Source organism: Elephantulus edwardii, unplaced genomic scaffold (assembly GCF_000299155.1).
Source record: "Elephantulus edwardii isolate Elephantulus edwardi_28Jun2011 unplaced genomic scaffold, EleEdw1.0 scaffold00068, whole genome shotgun sequence".
NCBI classification, from domain to species: Eukaryota; Metazoa; Chordata; class Mammalia; order Macroscelidea; family Macroscelididae; genus Elephantulus; species Elephantulus edwardii.
Window position 1 is genome coordinate 16,153,956 of NW_006399818.1, and position 13,789 is coordinate 16,167,744.

The window sequence follows — 13,789 nt, forward strand, 5'->3', positions numbered from 1 at the left end:
TTATTCTGAGCTATTGTCATACATATAATGTCTAATCATATATTCCTTGCAAATAGTGCTTTTAAAGCACACAAGAGCCAAGAGGCTGAGCTCAAATGTAATGTACTACTCAGTTCTCAAGGAGTTATTTATTACCTGGATTTAATTCCTGATTTGATACCCAGAAAGGCAGCTTTTTTTTTTCTTTCAGAAAGGGAAATTTATTATGATTTAGGAGTTGGGTATTGCACATCCGGAGTACCAGCGGTGTGAGAAGGCTTCCTCTCTCTTTCTCTCTCAGCGGTGCAGGAAAGTCAGTGCATCCTTCCGCAGCCTTAGTCCAAGCTGTCCAGGGTGATCACCATGGGCTTTGGCCTTCTCAAGTTAAAGATCTTTTTCTCCTTGCGGTCTTTCTCTGCTGTGCTGACCGTTAGAATTCAGTCCTCTCCCACCAAGATCGAGCTGTGACGGTGCTCTGCGGAGTGGTCTGGATCCTTGTGATGGCACCTAAATAGTGTCCGATGGCTTCGCTTCTATGTTGGCCAAAGCTGGGGTGGGTGGCAGGTGTGGCTCTGTTCTGCTTTTCACTGACCTGAGTCTTATTTTTGAGCCCCTTGGGAGGCACCCATGGTGGCACCGATTGGGTAAGTGCTGGTGATGGCAGTGCCGATGGTGGGGGAGGAAGTGGTGGAGCTGTTTCTGCTGGCTGTGGTGTAACAGGTGGTGCTGGGGAAGGTATCGGGGAAGTGGGGCTGCAGTAGGCCGTGTGGGGGGGTCTGGTAGGTGGTATGACCCACAACAGTGTTAATGTAGGTGGCGTGGGGGGTCCGGTAGGTGGTATGACCTGAGTGATGTTGATGTAGAGAAAGTCAGCTTTTAAAGAACCCAGGTCTGTTTTTGAGATACTTCATTCCCTTAAATAACTTCTGAGCCCTATACAAAACCTGAAGCTACAAAGGTGAGTCTCTTGCACTGACAACTCTTCTGATTATTTTATGATTCCAAAAGTGTTTGTAGTTTGTTAGCAGAAATCCAGAGGATGGGCTGGGCTGGGCTATTTTATCATCATCCCCTTATTTCTTTAGAGAAGTAAGTGTGGTCTGAGGACTGAATCCCGGGGAGGGCAGAAGCAGCTGGGAGGACTTGCTGACAATGGGGAGTCCTGGCTCCTGTGACAGATTTACTGAGTCTGGATCCTATGCCTGGGAAACTGCATTTCCACAGCTCACTGATGACTTCTGGCAAATGCTAAAGTCCCAGCATCTCTGCTCCAGGGAAAGCTTGTGCACAACCACAGCATAAAATGCTCTACCCTGGGGACTCTGGGACAGGAAGAACAGGTGAAAAAGAACAGCACCTGCTCAGGGCCAAGTATTTCACATCTCTGACCTCCTTGAGAGGCCCAGTGACCCCCTGAGGCAGATAGTGTTCACCCATCCATCCAGGAGAAGACGTTAAAGGCATAGAACACTTAAGATGGAGCATGGGGGTCAGAGAGTGACCGAGAGCTGAATGCTAGGTATTACTCCAGTGTCCATTCATTGCCCATGACATCAGCTGTGAAACCTTGATCTGAACCTCATTTTTAAAAATCAATTGAAAATTGGGATAACAGTGGCAAGAAACTGTGCTGCAATCCCAAAGGCACGTGGTTCAAATCCACCAGCTGCTCTGTAAGTGAAGGATGGGCAATCTCCTCTCATGTGATTTACTGCCCTTGAAAACTCTCTGGAGAGTCAACAATGGGTCAGTTCTAAATTGATGGCAAACAACAATAACAACAACAGCACGTGTCTCAGAAGCTTCTTGGAATGTTTAAAAAATAAATGTGTGGAGAAGAGAGCCAATTCCAATTTGAAATTGACTCAATGGCAACTGGTTAGAGATTGTATGTTACATAGCGGGGTTAATGCATTTGGCTATTACCAAATGGTTAGCGTTTCAAGTTCACCCAGAGGTACTGCAGATGAAAGGCCTGGAGACCTACTCCTGAAAAATCAGCCACTGGAAACCCAATGGGGCACAGTTCTACTCTGACGCATACAGAATTGCCATGAGTCAGAATTGACTCAGCTGTAAATTGTTTCTGTTGGAGTTTACCATGAACCAGGTTCTGCACTTTCATTCATTAAAAGGAAAATAGTGGTGAGATGCTTATGTTATAGCTGACAGCAACCTGTCATACAAATGTGAAAACAAAAGGTCCAAAGAAGTTAAGAAGCCTGTCTGATATCAAAGATCCTATAAGGAAGGTCCGGGGCAGGATGTAATTCTCGTTCTGTGTTACTTCAGCTGATAGGGGTTTCTTGAAGTTCCTGCTCTCCTTTTCAAACTAAAATTACTGCAATCATTTGGCAGGTGAAGTGTGTCAGCCTTTCAGCACCAATCACTTTGTCGTGGTGCGGTGGCTTGCACGTGTATGTGATTCTGAAAGCTCCGACAGGGGTATTTCAAACAGCCAGCAGGGTCACCCTATCCCAGGGTGGACCGGTTTCAGTGGAGCTTCCACACTAAGATATACTAGGAAGAAGGGCTTGGCGATCGAATTTTGGATTGGCTTTTCAATTGCTACATAGAAAGCTGTTAAAATTGTGGTGGGAATTTCACTGAATATGAAGAGCACTTGAGTAGAACAGACATCTTAATAGTAAGTTTTCCAATCCATAAACACAGCAGATTCTTCATTTATTTAGGCCCTTTAATTTCTTATAGCAATCCATTATAGTTTTCAGTGTATAAATATTTCCCCTTCCTGGTTAAATTGATTTCCAGATATTATTCTTCTAGATGCTATTTTAAATGGGAATGTTGCTTTAATTTCTTTTTCTCAGAGCTGATTTTTGCAGGTTGATCTTTTACTCTGTCATGTTGCCAAATTAATTTGTTAGCTCTAGTAGGTAAGGGGTTTTTGTTTGAGTTGTTCTGTTTTGTTTTTATTTCTTTGAGAGTTTCTCTATTTAGGATCATGTCATTGACAAAAAGACTTGTGTATCATTTATTCGTTTTTATTGCTCATTTGCTCTGGCTAGAACTTCCAGTACAACACTCGATAGTAAAAGTGAGAGGCTCTCCTTGTTTTATTCTTGATTTAGGGAAAAAAATGTTCAAGCTCTCACCACAGAGTATGCTATTAGCTGTGAGTTTTCCATTAATATACTTTATAATGTGGAGACATTTCTATTTCTATCTTGTTGAGTGCTTTAACCATGAAAGGATACTGTTGTTGTTGTTATGTGCAGTCAAGTTGACTATGACTCATAAACTCATGAGTCATGACTCATGACGATGACTATGAACAATGGCTCTGAACCCTGCCTTATCTACGCTGAGCCAACTTGACTGTGTCTGACGCATCCGACACCATTGCAACAGTCACTGTACCAATCTGTCTCATCCAGGGTCTTCCTCTCCTGCACTGACTTTCTACCCTTCCAAGCATGATGTCCTTCTCCAAGGACTGGTCCCTCCTGCCCATGTGCACAAAGTATGTAAGATGGAGCTTCAAAATCCTTGCCTCCAGGGAGCAGCTTGGTTTTACCCTCTCCAGGACTGATCTGTTAGTTTTCCTAGCAGTAAGTACAACACTCTTCTCCAGTACCACAATTCAAAAACATCAGTCCTTCTTCAATCACCTTTAGTTATTGTCCAGTTTACTGATGCATGGCAAGTAATTGCGAAGATCATGGTCTGGATCACATGCACCTTAGTCTCTAGATTGACATCATTGCTCTTCAGTACTCTAAAGAGGTCCTTGACAGTAGACTTTCACAATGCCATTTGTCTTTTTATTTTCTGACTGCTGGTGTCAAGAGTGTTGATTGTGGAACCAAACAAGCTAAAGTTGTTATCTCAATCTCTTCTCCATCTGTCATGATGCTGCCAATAATCCTTGACCTTCTACAGCAAACACCTCATGCCCTCTTCAGTTTCATCAAACAAGGCTGTGTCATCTGCATAACTCAGGTTGTTGATGAGTTTTTCTCCAATTCTGATGCCACGTTCCTTCTCATAAAGCCCTGAGACCCTGGCTACAACAGAAAGACACACTGCCTGGTTCTGAGCTATTCTCACAATTTTTTAGTCCACTGTCATAGCCACGGTTTCAATCTCCCTCCTTGAGTGTATTTCTCTCCCCCCCCATTCCCCTCCTCTATTTTACCAAGCATGATGTGTTTCTCCAGGGTCTGATCCCTCCAGAAAATGTGGCCAAAGTATGTGACATGAAGTCTAGTTATCCTCACCTCTAAGTGGTTGCTCTTCATTCAAGACAGGTGTGTTCGTTCTCTTGGGAGTCCATGGTGGTGGCTGTTATTATTGTGTCAAGTTGAAGTCAGTGTGTAAGTCTTCCCTTGGTGGGTTTTGAGACGTGTTAAATCACATAGGAGAAGAGTGCCCAAACTTCTCACACTGACCAGCTGATTAATTCGAACCACATACCTTTGGGATTGCAACACAGCTTCTTACCATGGTTGTTGTATTAGGTGCTCTCAAGTAGCATAGGACTCATAGTGACACAAAAGATCTGAACTCTGTTCTAGCTATACCCTTATCACACTTCCTGACACACAAGAGCTCATTGCAGCAGTCACCTTATCAACCACCAGGTTGAGAGTCTTCCTCTCCTTTACTGACCCTCCACCCTTCCCAGCATCAAGTTCTTCTTCAAGGAATAGCCCCTCCTAGAAACATACCCACCAGCCTCCTGGATAATCTGTTCTGCATATAGATTGAAAAGATATGGAGATAGGACACATCTTTTGATGCACACCCTTCCTAATTTTGAACCATTCAATGTTTCCTTGCTCTGTTCTGCCATCTGCCTCCTGGTCCAAGCATAGGTTTCACATAAACACAATCAAATGTTCTGGGATTCCCATTCTTCTCAGAGTCAACCACAGTATCTGACATAAGCAATTATAGCTTTCATTTCACATCCTCTTCTGAATGCACATTGAAGTTCTATAAATTCTCTGTGGATGTACTCCTCCAACTGTTTTGAGAACCATTTAAAAAGGATGTATATTAGGCCAAAGATGTCCACATTAGGAATTGTGAGGAATGGTAGTTTCACATAAAGGTTTTACAGAAGAATTTGCCATCACGTCAAGTCTGACTCCTAGTAACCCTATGAACAACAGATCTGAATCCTGTCCTATCCTGTGCCATCCTCATCACCCCCAACACACTTGAGCCCATTGCTATAGTCACTGTTGAGGGTTTTTCTCTCTTTCACTGACCCTTCACCTTTTCAAGCATGATGTCCCTTTCCAATGGACTGCCCAACAACCACAACAGCAATAATTTATGAATTTATGAGGACAAAGACCACTCCTTGTGTGTTCCTTTAGGGTAGGACAGGTTCCAATAAGAAATATCCAACAGGCTAAACAGTAATGACAAGTGAGAGTTGTCCCTGTACGGACATTATTCCTCAGTAATTTGGAGAGCTCTCTGACAGCAGACTTGCCAGTACAACACATCTTTTGATTTACTGAGTGCTAGACTGAGGCTCAATGTCAAGAAGACAAAAATTCTCACCACCGGACCAATCGGTAGCATCAGGATGGATGGCGAAGAGATTGAGAGTGTTCACAGCTTCAGTTTGCTCAGCTCCACGGTCAACACTCTTGGCACCAGTAGCCAGGAAATCAAAAAACGTATTGCGATGGGAAAGTCTGTGGTTAGGGACCTCTCTAAAGTACTCAAGAGCAACGGTGTCTCTCTGGAGACTAAGGTGCGCCTGATACAGGCCATGGTTTTTGCAATCACTTGTTATGCATCAGAGAGTTGGACAATGACTAGGGAGGACAGAAGGAGAATTGACGCCTTTGAGCTGTGGTGCTGGAGAAGAGTATTGAATGTACCATGGACTGCCAGGAAAACAAACAGATTCATCCTAGAGAGGGTTAAACCAGGCTGCTCCTTGGAGGCAAGGATTCTGGGGCTTCGCCTGACATACTTTGGACATGTTGTAAGGAGAGACAGGTCTTTGGAGAGGGACATCATGCTGGGTAGAGTGGAGGGACGGCGCAGGAGGGGAAGACCCTCTATGAGGTGGATTGATTCAGTGACTGGGGTAATCGGGATGGGTGTGTCAGGGGTAATGAGATTGGCATGGGATAGAGCACGGTTTAGGGCTGTTGTACATAGGGTAGCTATGAGTCGCAAACAACTCGACGGCACATAACAACAACAACAACAACAGTTCCAAGGGGGTTGAATATGGATCCAAGTAAAACTGAGATTGTTGATAATTTCCACCTTTTCTCAATCTATTATGATGTTATTTATTGATCCAGTGGACATGTCCAGCACTTTCTGCAGAAGATCAAAGACTACAACCTTCAACATGGATTGCATCTCAACCTCAAGAAGACAAAAATTCTCACCACTGGATCAATAAATAACACTGTTTGGTGTTATCAAGTCAAGTATGACTCATAGTGACCCTATGAACAACAGATCGGAACTCTGTCCTATCCTGTGCCATCCATCATTTCTGGCACACACAAGCCCGTTGCTGCAGTTACTGTGCCAATACATCCCATTGAGGATCTTTTTCCCTTTGGCCAAACTTCCACCTTGGCAAGAGTGATGTCCCTTTCCAACGAGTAGCCCTTTCTAACAATATGCTCAAAATATGGATCAGTTTTATGATAGCAAAAATAATACAAATGAAGAATCACATAGGATGGAGTCTGAGAGGATTTCTAAAATATAACTTCCAGGTTTCAAAGGATGAGCTGTTCTCCCCCAACCAGGAAGTTCACTGGGGTTCAATGTCCGGTTTGCTTGTGGGAGTTTCATTATGTAAACATGATTAATTAAACTATTTGCTCACGTGGATAAACTCAATCTCCAGCTTCCCTCCCCCAAAGTCAGTCAGAAATCATAAATTGATCCCTTTATCCATGCCAGCCCCCATGCAAGAGTTATTATAGCCTGTCGGCTTATAACAGCATAACCTGACAGGTAGGTGTGATCTGGAGCCTCTTCACAAGCATCGGGGACTCCAAACACTGCAGAAATCCCCAGGTTTTCCCTGGGAACAAAACTGCTGTTGTCCATTGCCTTCAAGTCGAGCATGACTCAGCAACCCCATGAACAAAAGGCCTGAAGCCCTTCCACAACCATCGCCACACACACAAAGACATAGTTGTTGTTGTTGTTATTATGTGCCATCGAGTCACTAGCGACTCATAGCGACCCTATGTACAACAGCCCTAAACTCTGCTCTGTCCTGTGCCAATAGCCCTGTCTCTGACACTCCCATCCCAATTATCCCAGTCACTGAATCAATCCACCTCATAGAGGGCCTTTCCCTTCTGCACTGTCCCTCCACCCTCCCAAGCATGATGTCCTTCTCCAAGGACCGGTCTCTCCTCACAACATGTCCAAAGTATGTTAGATGGAGCCTCAGAATCCTTGCCTCCAAGGAGCCGCCTGGTTTAACCCTTTCCAGGATGAATCTGTTTGTTTTCTTAGCAGTCCATGGTATTCTCAATACTCTTCTCCAGCACCACAGCTCAAAGGCATCAATTCTCCTTCTAGCCTCCTTGGTTATTGTCCAACTCTCTGATGCCTAACAAGTGATTGTGAAGACCATGGCCTGTATCAAACACACCTTAGTCTCCAGAGAGACACCATTGCTCTTCAGTACTTTGGAGAGGTCCCTAACAGCAGCCTTTCCCATGGCAATGCATCTTTTAATTTCCTGGCTACTGGTGCCAAGAGTGTTGACTGTTCTTTGGGTAAAGTTGATTGCAAACTTCATGACAAGTAATGGCAAGTTGTCAAAACAGTACTAGGATAGGAGTTCATCTTGTGTCAAGAAAGGAAAAGACTTCCTAAGAAAATAATAACTTGGCTGAATATTCTCTTATTGCCGTTGAGTCAAAACAGACTCATAGCTCACCTGCCAGCGTGTTTTCAGAGGCTGTTAATTGCATGGGAGGTGATTACTCATCTTTCTCCCATAGAGGAACTGGTGGATTCGAAACACATGCCTTTGAGCTGCTAGCACAACTCTTTACCCACTATGCTGCTGTTGTTGTTGTTTGGTGCCGTCGAGTTGTAGACAACTCATAGCAACCCTAAGAACGAACGGCCTGAGCACTGTTAGAGAACTCATTTTGGGTGTAGTCTTTGGGAAGAGATTTCAGGAAGGTCATGGGAAATTTGAGGCAGAAGGAGCAACTTCTACAAGGAAGAGAATCTGTGGACACAGTTTGTCCCACCTGCCACTAAACAGAGGCAGGGGACCTATTATGGAGGGCTTCCTCTGTGACAAATAACATGTACTATGTTGTATTATGAAGATGAAATGAGTGCCTGCAATAAAGATTCAGAATAAATCGTCTCTGGCACATAGTGTATGTAATGCTATATTATTTTTATTTCTTCAGGATTTAGACATTGTTGTTATGTGCCACCGAGTCACCTGCGACTCACAGTGACCTATATACACAATAGTTCTGAAGTCTGCCCTGTCTGGAGCCAGTCTCACTGGCATGTTGTTATTGCTTTTGTTAGGTGTCGTGGAGTTGAGCACGACTCTTAGCGACCCTATGAACAAAAGATTTGAACCCTGTTCTATCCTGCGCCATCCTGATTAACTTGGCATAAATAGGATAGAATGTAGTCCAACAGATAGATCTCCATTTTCCAAGAAGGAAAATGCCCACAATCCTTCAATTATCATCCAGTGTCTTCAATTGCCCATTAAAGATGCTGCCACAACTACCACTTCTCTAGCACAATAGGACCCAGCCTCTGAGCCTTGGGACATCTATCTTTAATTAGTGAAATACTAGGTAAATCCCACGATTGAAATAATCTAATCCTTCAAATTTCCCTTCAGGTAATGGAAGGTGGTGACAAGAGAAGACAATGAAAGAGACAGAGTCCTCTTGTTCTCTGCCATCCAGCCCAGATGTCCCTGTACAACGTGGTAGAGTTTAAGGGTGAATCTGGAGCACTGTTTTGGAGCTGCCTGGGGCACAGTGCATTCTCATCACTAGGAGCCGTAGAGGAAGAGGGTGAAGCAGGGAAACGTCTTTTCATGCAAATTTGAGCCAGTTCTTGGTGATACTCAGGCTTGTTCTCTCTCCAGGTTTTCTAACATCTGGAGACAGTGACACTGGCAAAGGAACCCCAAGTGATATTTAGTAAAGCAAATCCCTTAGTAATCCAGCAGGTATATGCTTCTCCATAAAAGAAATAATGCACATAGTAGGGTATTTTTCCTTGCCTAGACAATCTGGAGTCCTGGCCGCCCTCAAGATGCTAAGAGAATCGCCTCATTCTAACGTTTTCGCTCTCATCCCATATCTGGAGGAGCTGATGCAATTCCGAGCGGGGCGGTGGCTGGGTTCTTGCACTATAGACATTAACAGTGTTCCAGCGTGGCTGCTCTGCAGCACCGGGCAATCCCAGGAATCCTGTCGCCTGCAGCTTTGCAGCAGCACTGAGCTTCCAGCACCAGGGCTTGCGAGCTGTTAACTGAATGCGCCCTGCTCGAGGCAGGAGAGCTCACGCCACTCAGCCCTCCGAGCAGGATATTTGATAGCACACTTTCCCTGGAGAAGTTCCTGTCTTCTAACTGCACTGTCTCTCTATCAAGGCCCCTTTGCAATACAAAGCAAAGGCAACAAGACTCTTGCTTTTTGGCTGTTCTTACCTAGCCAGACCTCGGCTATTCTACAGCCCCTTCCCTATAGGAAAATAGCTTGTTTGACAAGCCCCATAGAGACCCTTGCTCCTCTGTGTACTCCCAGTTTTTAAAATGTTTCTAGGCATCGGAAAAAAAATCTGAACATCGATACCCTCCCCAGTCCGGTGGGCCCAGCCTTCCGCCCTGGAGGTCAGGCAACCCGGACCCTGTGCGAGCCAGAGACCCCTGCTCGGGGCGGACTCACCTGGCCAGTGGAGAAGCGCCGGAGCGCCTGGCGACCCCGCCGCAGCATGCCGGGAAGGAGCGCTCTGTGCCGGCTGGTGGGCAGCGGGGCTCAGCCAGGTCTGCAGCCTGAGGGCTCCGTCGGTCCAGCTCGTGCTCTCCAGAGATCCGATTCCTGCAGACCCGCCCCGTCCAGCTGGCAAGGCCCCGCCCCCTCCAGCTGGCTCTGGCAGCCAATTGGGTGTGGCCGGGCCCTGGGAGCCGAGGCCCTGGGCGCCGAGCCCTGAGATTCCTGAGGCTCGGCTCTGGGGGCTGCGTTCGTGCTCAGCTGGGGTGGGGGTGGGGGGGCCGCATCACGCCATGCTGCTGCCTGAAGTTTATTAATGAGACCCGCGCAGTCCCTGGATTCCAGTGTTGGCCGGGGTCACTACAAATTCAGCGTATGCTTTACAGGGATCTGTCCTTTTAGTGGGCAATTTGACGCCCCAAAACATGTCCTCAACACAATCCAGAGAAAGCCGCAGACACCCCTGTGTGCATTCGGCTGTGAGCTCCTAGAAATAAAGGATAGCAAGCTCGCTTTATGGGAATCCTGATACCCATCTGGCAAATTTACAGAGAGGATTCAGTGAGAGTGTAAATTAAGCTCTTGGCAAAGGGCCAGACACACAGCTGGTCCCGAGCAGACCATACATGCCTTTGAGTCTTTTCTAGAAGAAAGCTCAGGCATGCTTCAGTGAATGCTCATCTCAGATGGGATTTAGAAGCCTGCCTTCAAGGCCATCTGCAATTCTGGTACTTACTGTTTCTCCTTGCTTTCTTGCACATACAAAGTCACACTGACAGGATTCTACCAATTTCTTCTATCAAGAAATGTCACCTGCCACTTATCATCTCATTATGATCAAATTCCTTCATTAACGTACAGACCATCTACTTCTTTCTAGAGGCTTTTTTTCTGATTTTTCTCTCTCTTTCCTACCCTTCTTCCCCCAGAGGAAATCTTGCTCTTCTGGAAGATTTTTGTCCATGCTTCTCCTGTGAGGTCATAGGCGTGGTGCAAAGATTTTGACCGGACTAAGAAGGAACTCTAGTGCTTATGTTGTTGTTAGGTGCCATCGAGTTGTGTACGAGGCATAGCAATCCTATGGAAAAAAAGAACTGAACCCTGTTCTATCCTGCTGCCATCCCCACACTTCCTGACACACAAGAGCCTATTGCAGCAGTCCCCATGTCAGTCCACTTGGTTGAAGGTCTTCCTTTCCTTTGCCGACCCTCCACCCTTCCCAGCATCAAGTCCCTCTCCAGGAAATAGCACCTCTTATCAATGTGTCCAAAGTATGTGAGGCAAAGCCTCATCATTCTTGCCTCCAAAGAGCACTCCTGCTGCATCCTCTCCAAGACATAGCTGTTTGTTCTCTTTGCCATCATGGGGTTGTTCCGTGCTCTTCTCAAACACCACAGCTCAAAGATGTCAATTCTTTTCCTGTCAGCAAACAGGGTTGTGTCATCTGCATAACACAGGTTGCTGATGAATCTTCCTCCAATCCTGATGCCACATTCCTCCTCGTGCAGCCCAGCATCTCGGATGATCTGTTCTGCATACAGATTGAAAGAGGTATGGAGACAGAATACATCCGTGACGGACCCCCTTCTTGATTTTGAACCATGTAGTGTCTCCTTGCTCTGTTCTGACAATTACCTCTTGGTCCAAGTATAGGTTTCGCATTAGCACAATCAAATGTTCTGGGATTCCCATTCTTCTCAGAGTTAGCCACAGCTTGTTGTGATCCACACACTCAAAAGCCTTTGTGTGTGTGTGTGTGTGTGTGTGTGTATTTTTTTCTCCACACTCCACAGATGTAACAAACTACATAGAAAGCACAGTTACAGAGGTTTCCTAAACATATCCAAACACTCAAGATATGACTAGGAAAGTGCTGCAGCTTCAAAATAGTGTAGATCAAAATAGTGTAATGTTATAAATGGTGACCTTAACTTGGCATGATTAAAAAGAAGAGGAAGCACCAAACTGCCTTCCAGGATGGTTGTACCATTTTACAACCCCACCAACAATGTGCAAGATTTCCTTTCTCTCCACATCCTCTTCAACATTTATTACTTGCTGCCCTAAATTCCATATGACCAAGATTTTCCACTACTTGGAATATACCCTGAGAAAATAAGAACTGAGGCACAAACAGATTTGTACACCAGTGTTCACAGTAGCATTATTCACCACCGCAAGAACATGGAAACAGCCCAAATGTTCAACCACAAATGAATAGATTGAGAAACTAGGGTACACTGACACAGTTGAATACTATGCAGCATGCAGGAGCAATGATTTTGTAAATTATTTCCTAACTTGGGAGGGACTGGAGAGCATTATGCTGAATGAACTAACTCAGTCCCACAAGGATAAATACTGTATAAAACCATTATTGTAGAATGAGTATAAGAATCCAAGAGGGGTGAGCGAGGTTGAAAGCAGAAGGATGAGGATGTGCAGGGGTTGGAGGGGATGAATCATGGGGTTGTACAATTTGATCAGGGGAGGTTGAAGGAAATGGAAAGAATTTGTTCTTGAACACATGCATTAGAACTTTATAAATAAACTAGTAAAAAAATTAAAAAAGAAGAGGACACAACAGCATAGATACATTCATAATAAAAAGGTACAAAATACAAGTCTTGGATAATTGGAAATGGTAAAATAAGAAATAAATGAAGGTTATTAACATCCTAGGCATTAGAGAGCTGAAATGGACTGATACCATTCTGAATGGGACAATCACTAGGCCTAGTATTCTTAGTAGGTCAAAATGCAGAATAATTACATTGTATTTATTATCACAAAGAACATTTCAACATCTATCCTGATAGGGTAATACTCATAATTCTACAAGAAAGACTTTTATTAAAATTAATGTGCTAACCACTCTTTTCAGAGATTAAGAAATTGAAGATTTGTACCAACTTCTGCACTTCGAAGTTGATCAAACATGCAACCAAGATGTACTGCTAATTATTGATAAACAGAATTTAAAAAGTGAAAAATGAGGATCAATAGTTAGAAAACATGGCCTTGGTGTAGAAATGATGTTGGAGATTGATCACATGATAAAATTTTGCAAGGACAATAACTTATTCGTAGTAAATACCTTTTAAAAGAAAACTTAAATAGGAACTATACCCACGGACCTCACTGGATAGAATGCCTAAGAACCAAATTATCAGTATTTGTGGAAAGAAATGATGGATAAGCTCAGTATAATTTGTTAGAATAAGACAAGAAGTCAAGTGTGGGATAGACTATCAATTTTTCACCTGCAAGTTCAAGTTGAAGCGGAATAAAATTAAAACTGAGCCAAAGTATAATCTGGAGTATATTCTACCTAAATTTAGAGACCATTGCAGGAATTAATTTCCCACATGGAACAATAATGTATGAAAATAAGAAGGGTCATAGGATAATATCAGGGACATTATACATGAAGAAACAAAAAGAATCATCACAAACACAAGAGTAAAAGAAAAGACCAGATTGGGTGTCAGAAGACTCTAAAACTTACATTTGAATATAGAGTAGTTAAAGCTAAAAAAGAAAATGATGAAGTGAGAACAGAAGAATTCAAAGGGCAGCTAGAAAAGACAAAGTAAAATATTAAAATTAAATGTGCAAAGACAAAGAATTAGAAAACAAAATCAGAAGAACATGCTCATCATTTCTCAAGTTTAAGGAACTGAAGAAAATAGTTGAAGCATTGAGTTGCAATACTGAAGAATCTATGGCAAAAGAGAACAAACAGGTCTGTCCAGGAGAGGATAAAACCAAGCTGCTCCTTGGATGCAAGGATTTTGAAGCTCCATCTAACATACTTTTGGGCACGTGGCCAAGAGGGACCAGTCCTT

The 13,789-nt window shown here is 44.0% G+C and overlaps 1 protein-coding gene across 1 annotated transcript in view; it reads right to left on the reverse strand.

Moving 5' to 3' along the window:
* The window catches only part of ALDH1L2 (aldehyde dehydrogenase 1 family, member L2), a 71,593-nt gene extending 61,639 nt beyond the window's left edge, over positions 1-9,954 (reverse strand). Inside the window, exon 1 of the mRNA XM_006888558.1 lies at positions 9,897-9,954. Coding sequence (XP_006888620.1) covers positions 9,897-9,944 — 48 coding nt within the window. The 5' untranslated portion in view covers positions 9,945-9,954. The remainder of the gene's footprint in view (positions 1-9,896) is intronic.
* Positions 9,955-13,789: the final 3,835 nt, after the last annotated feature.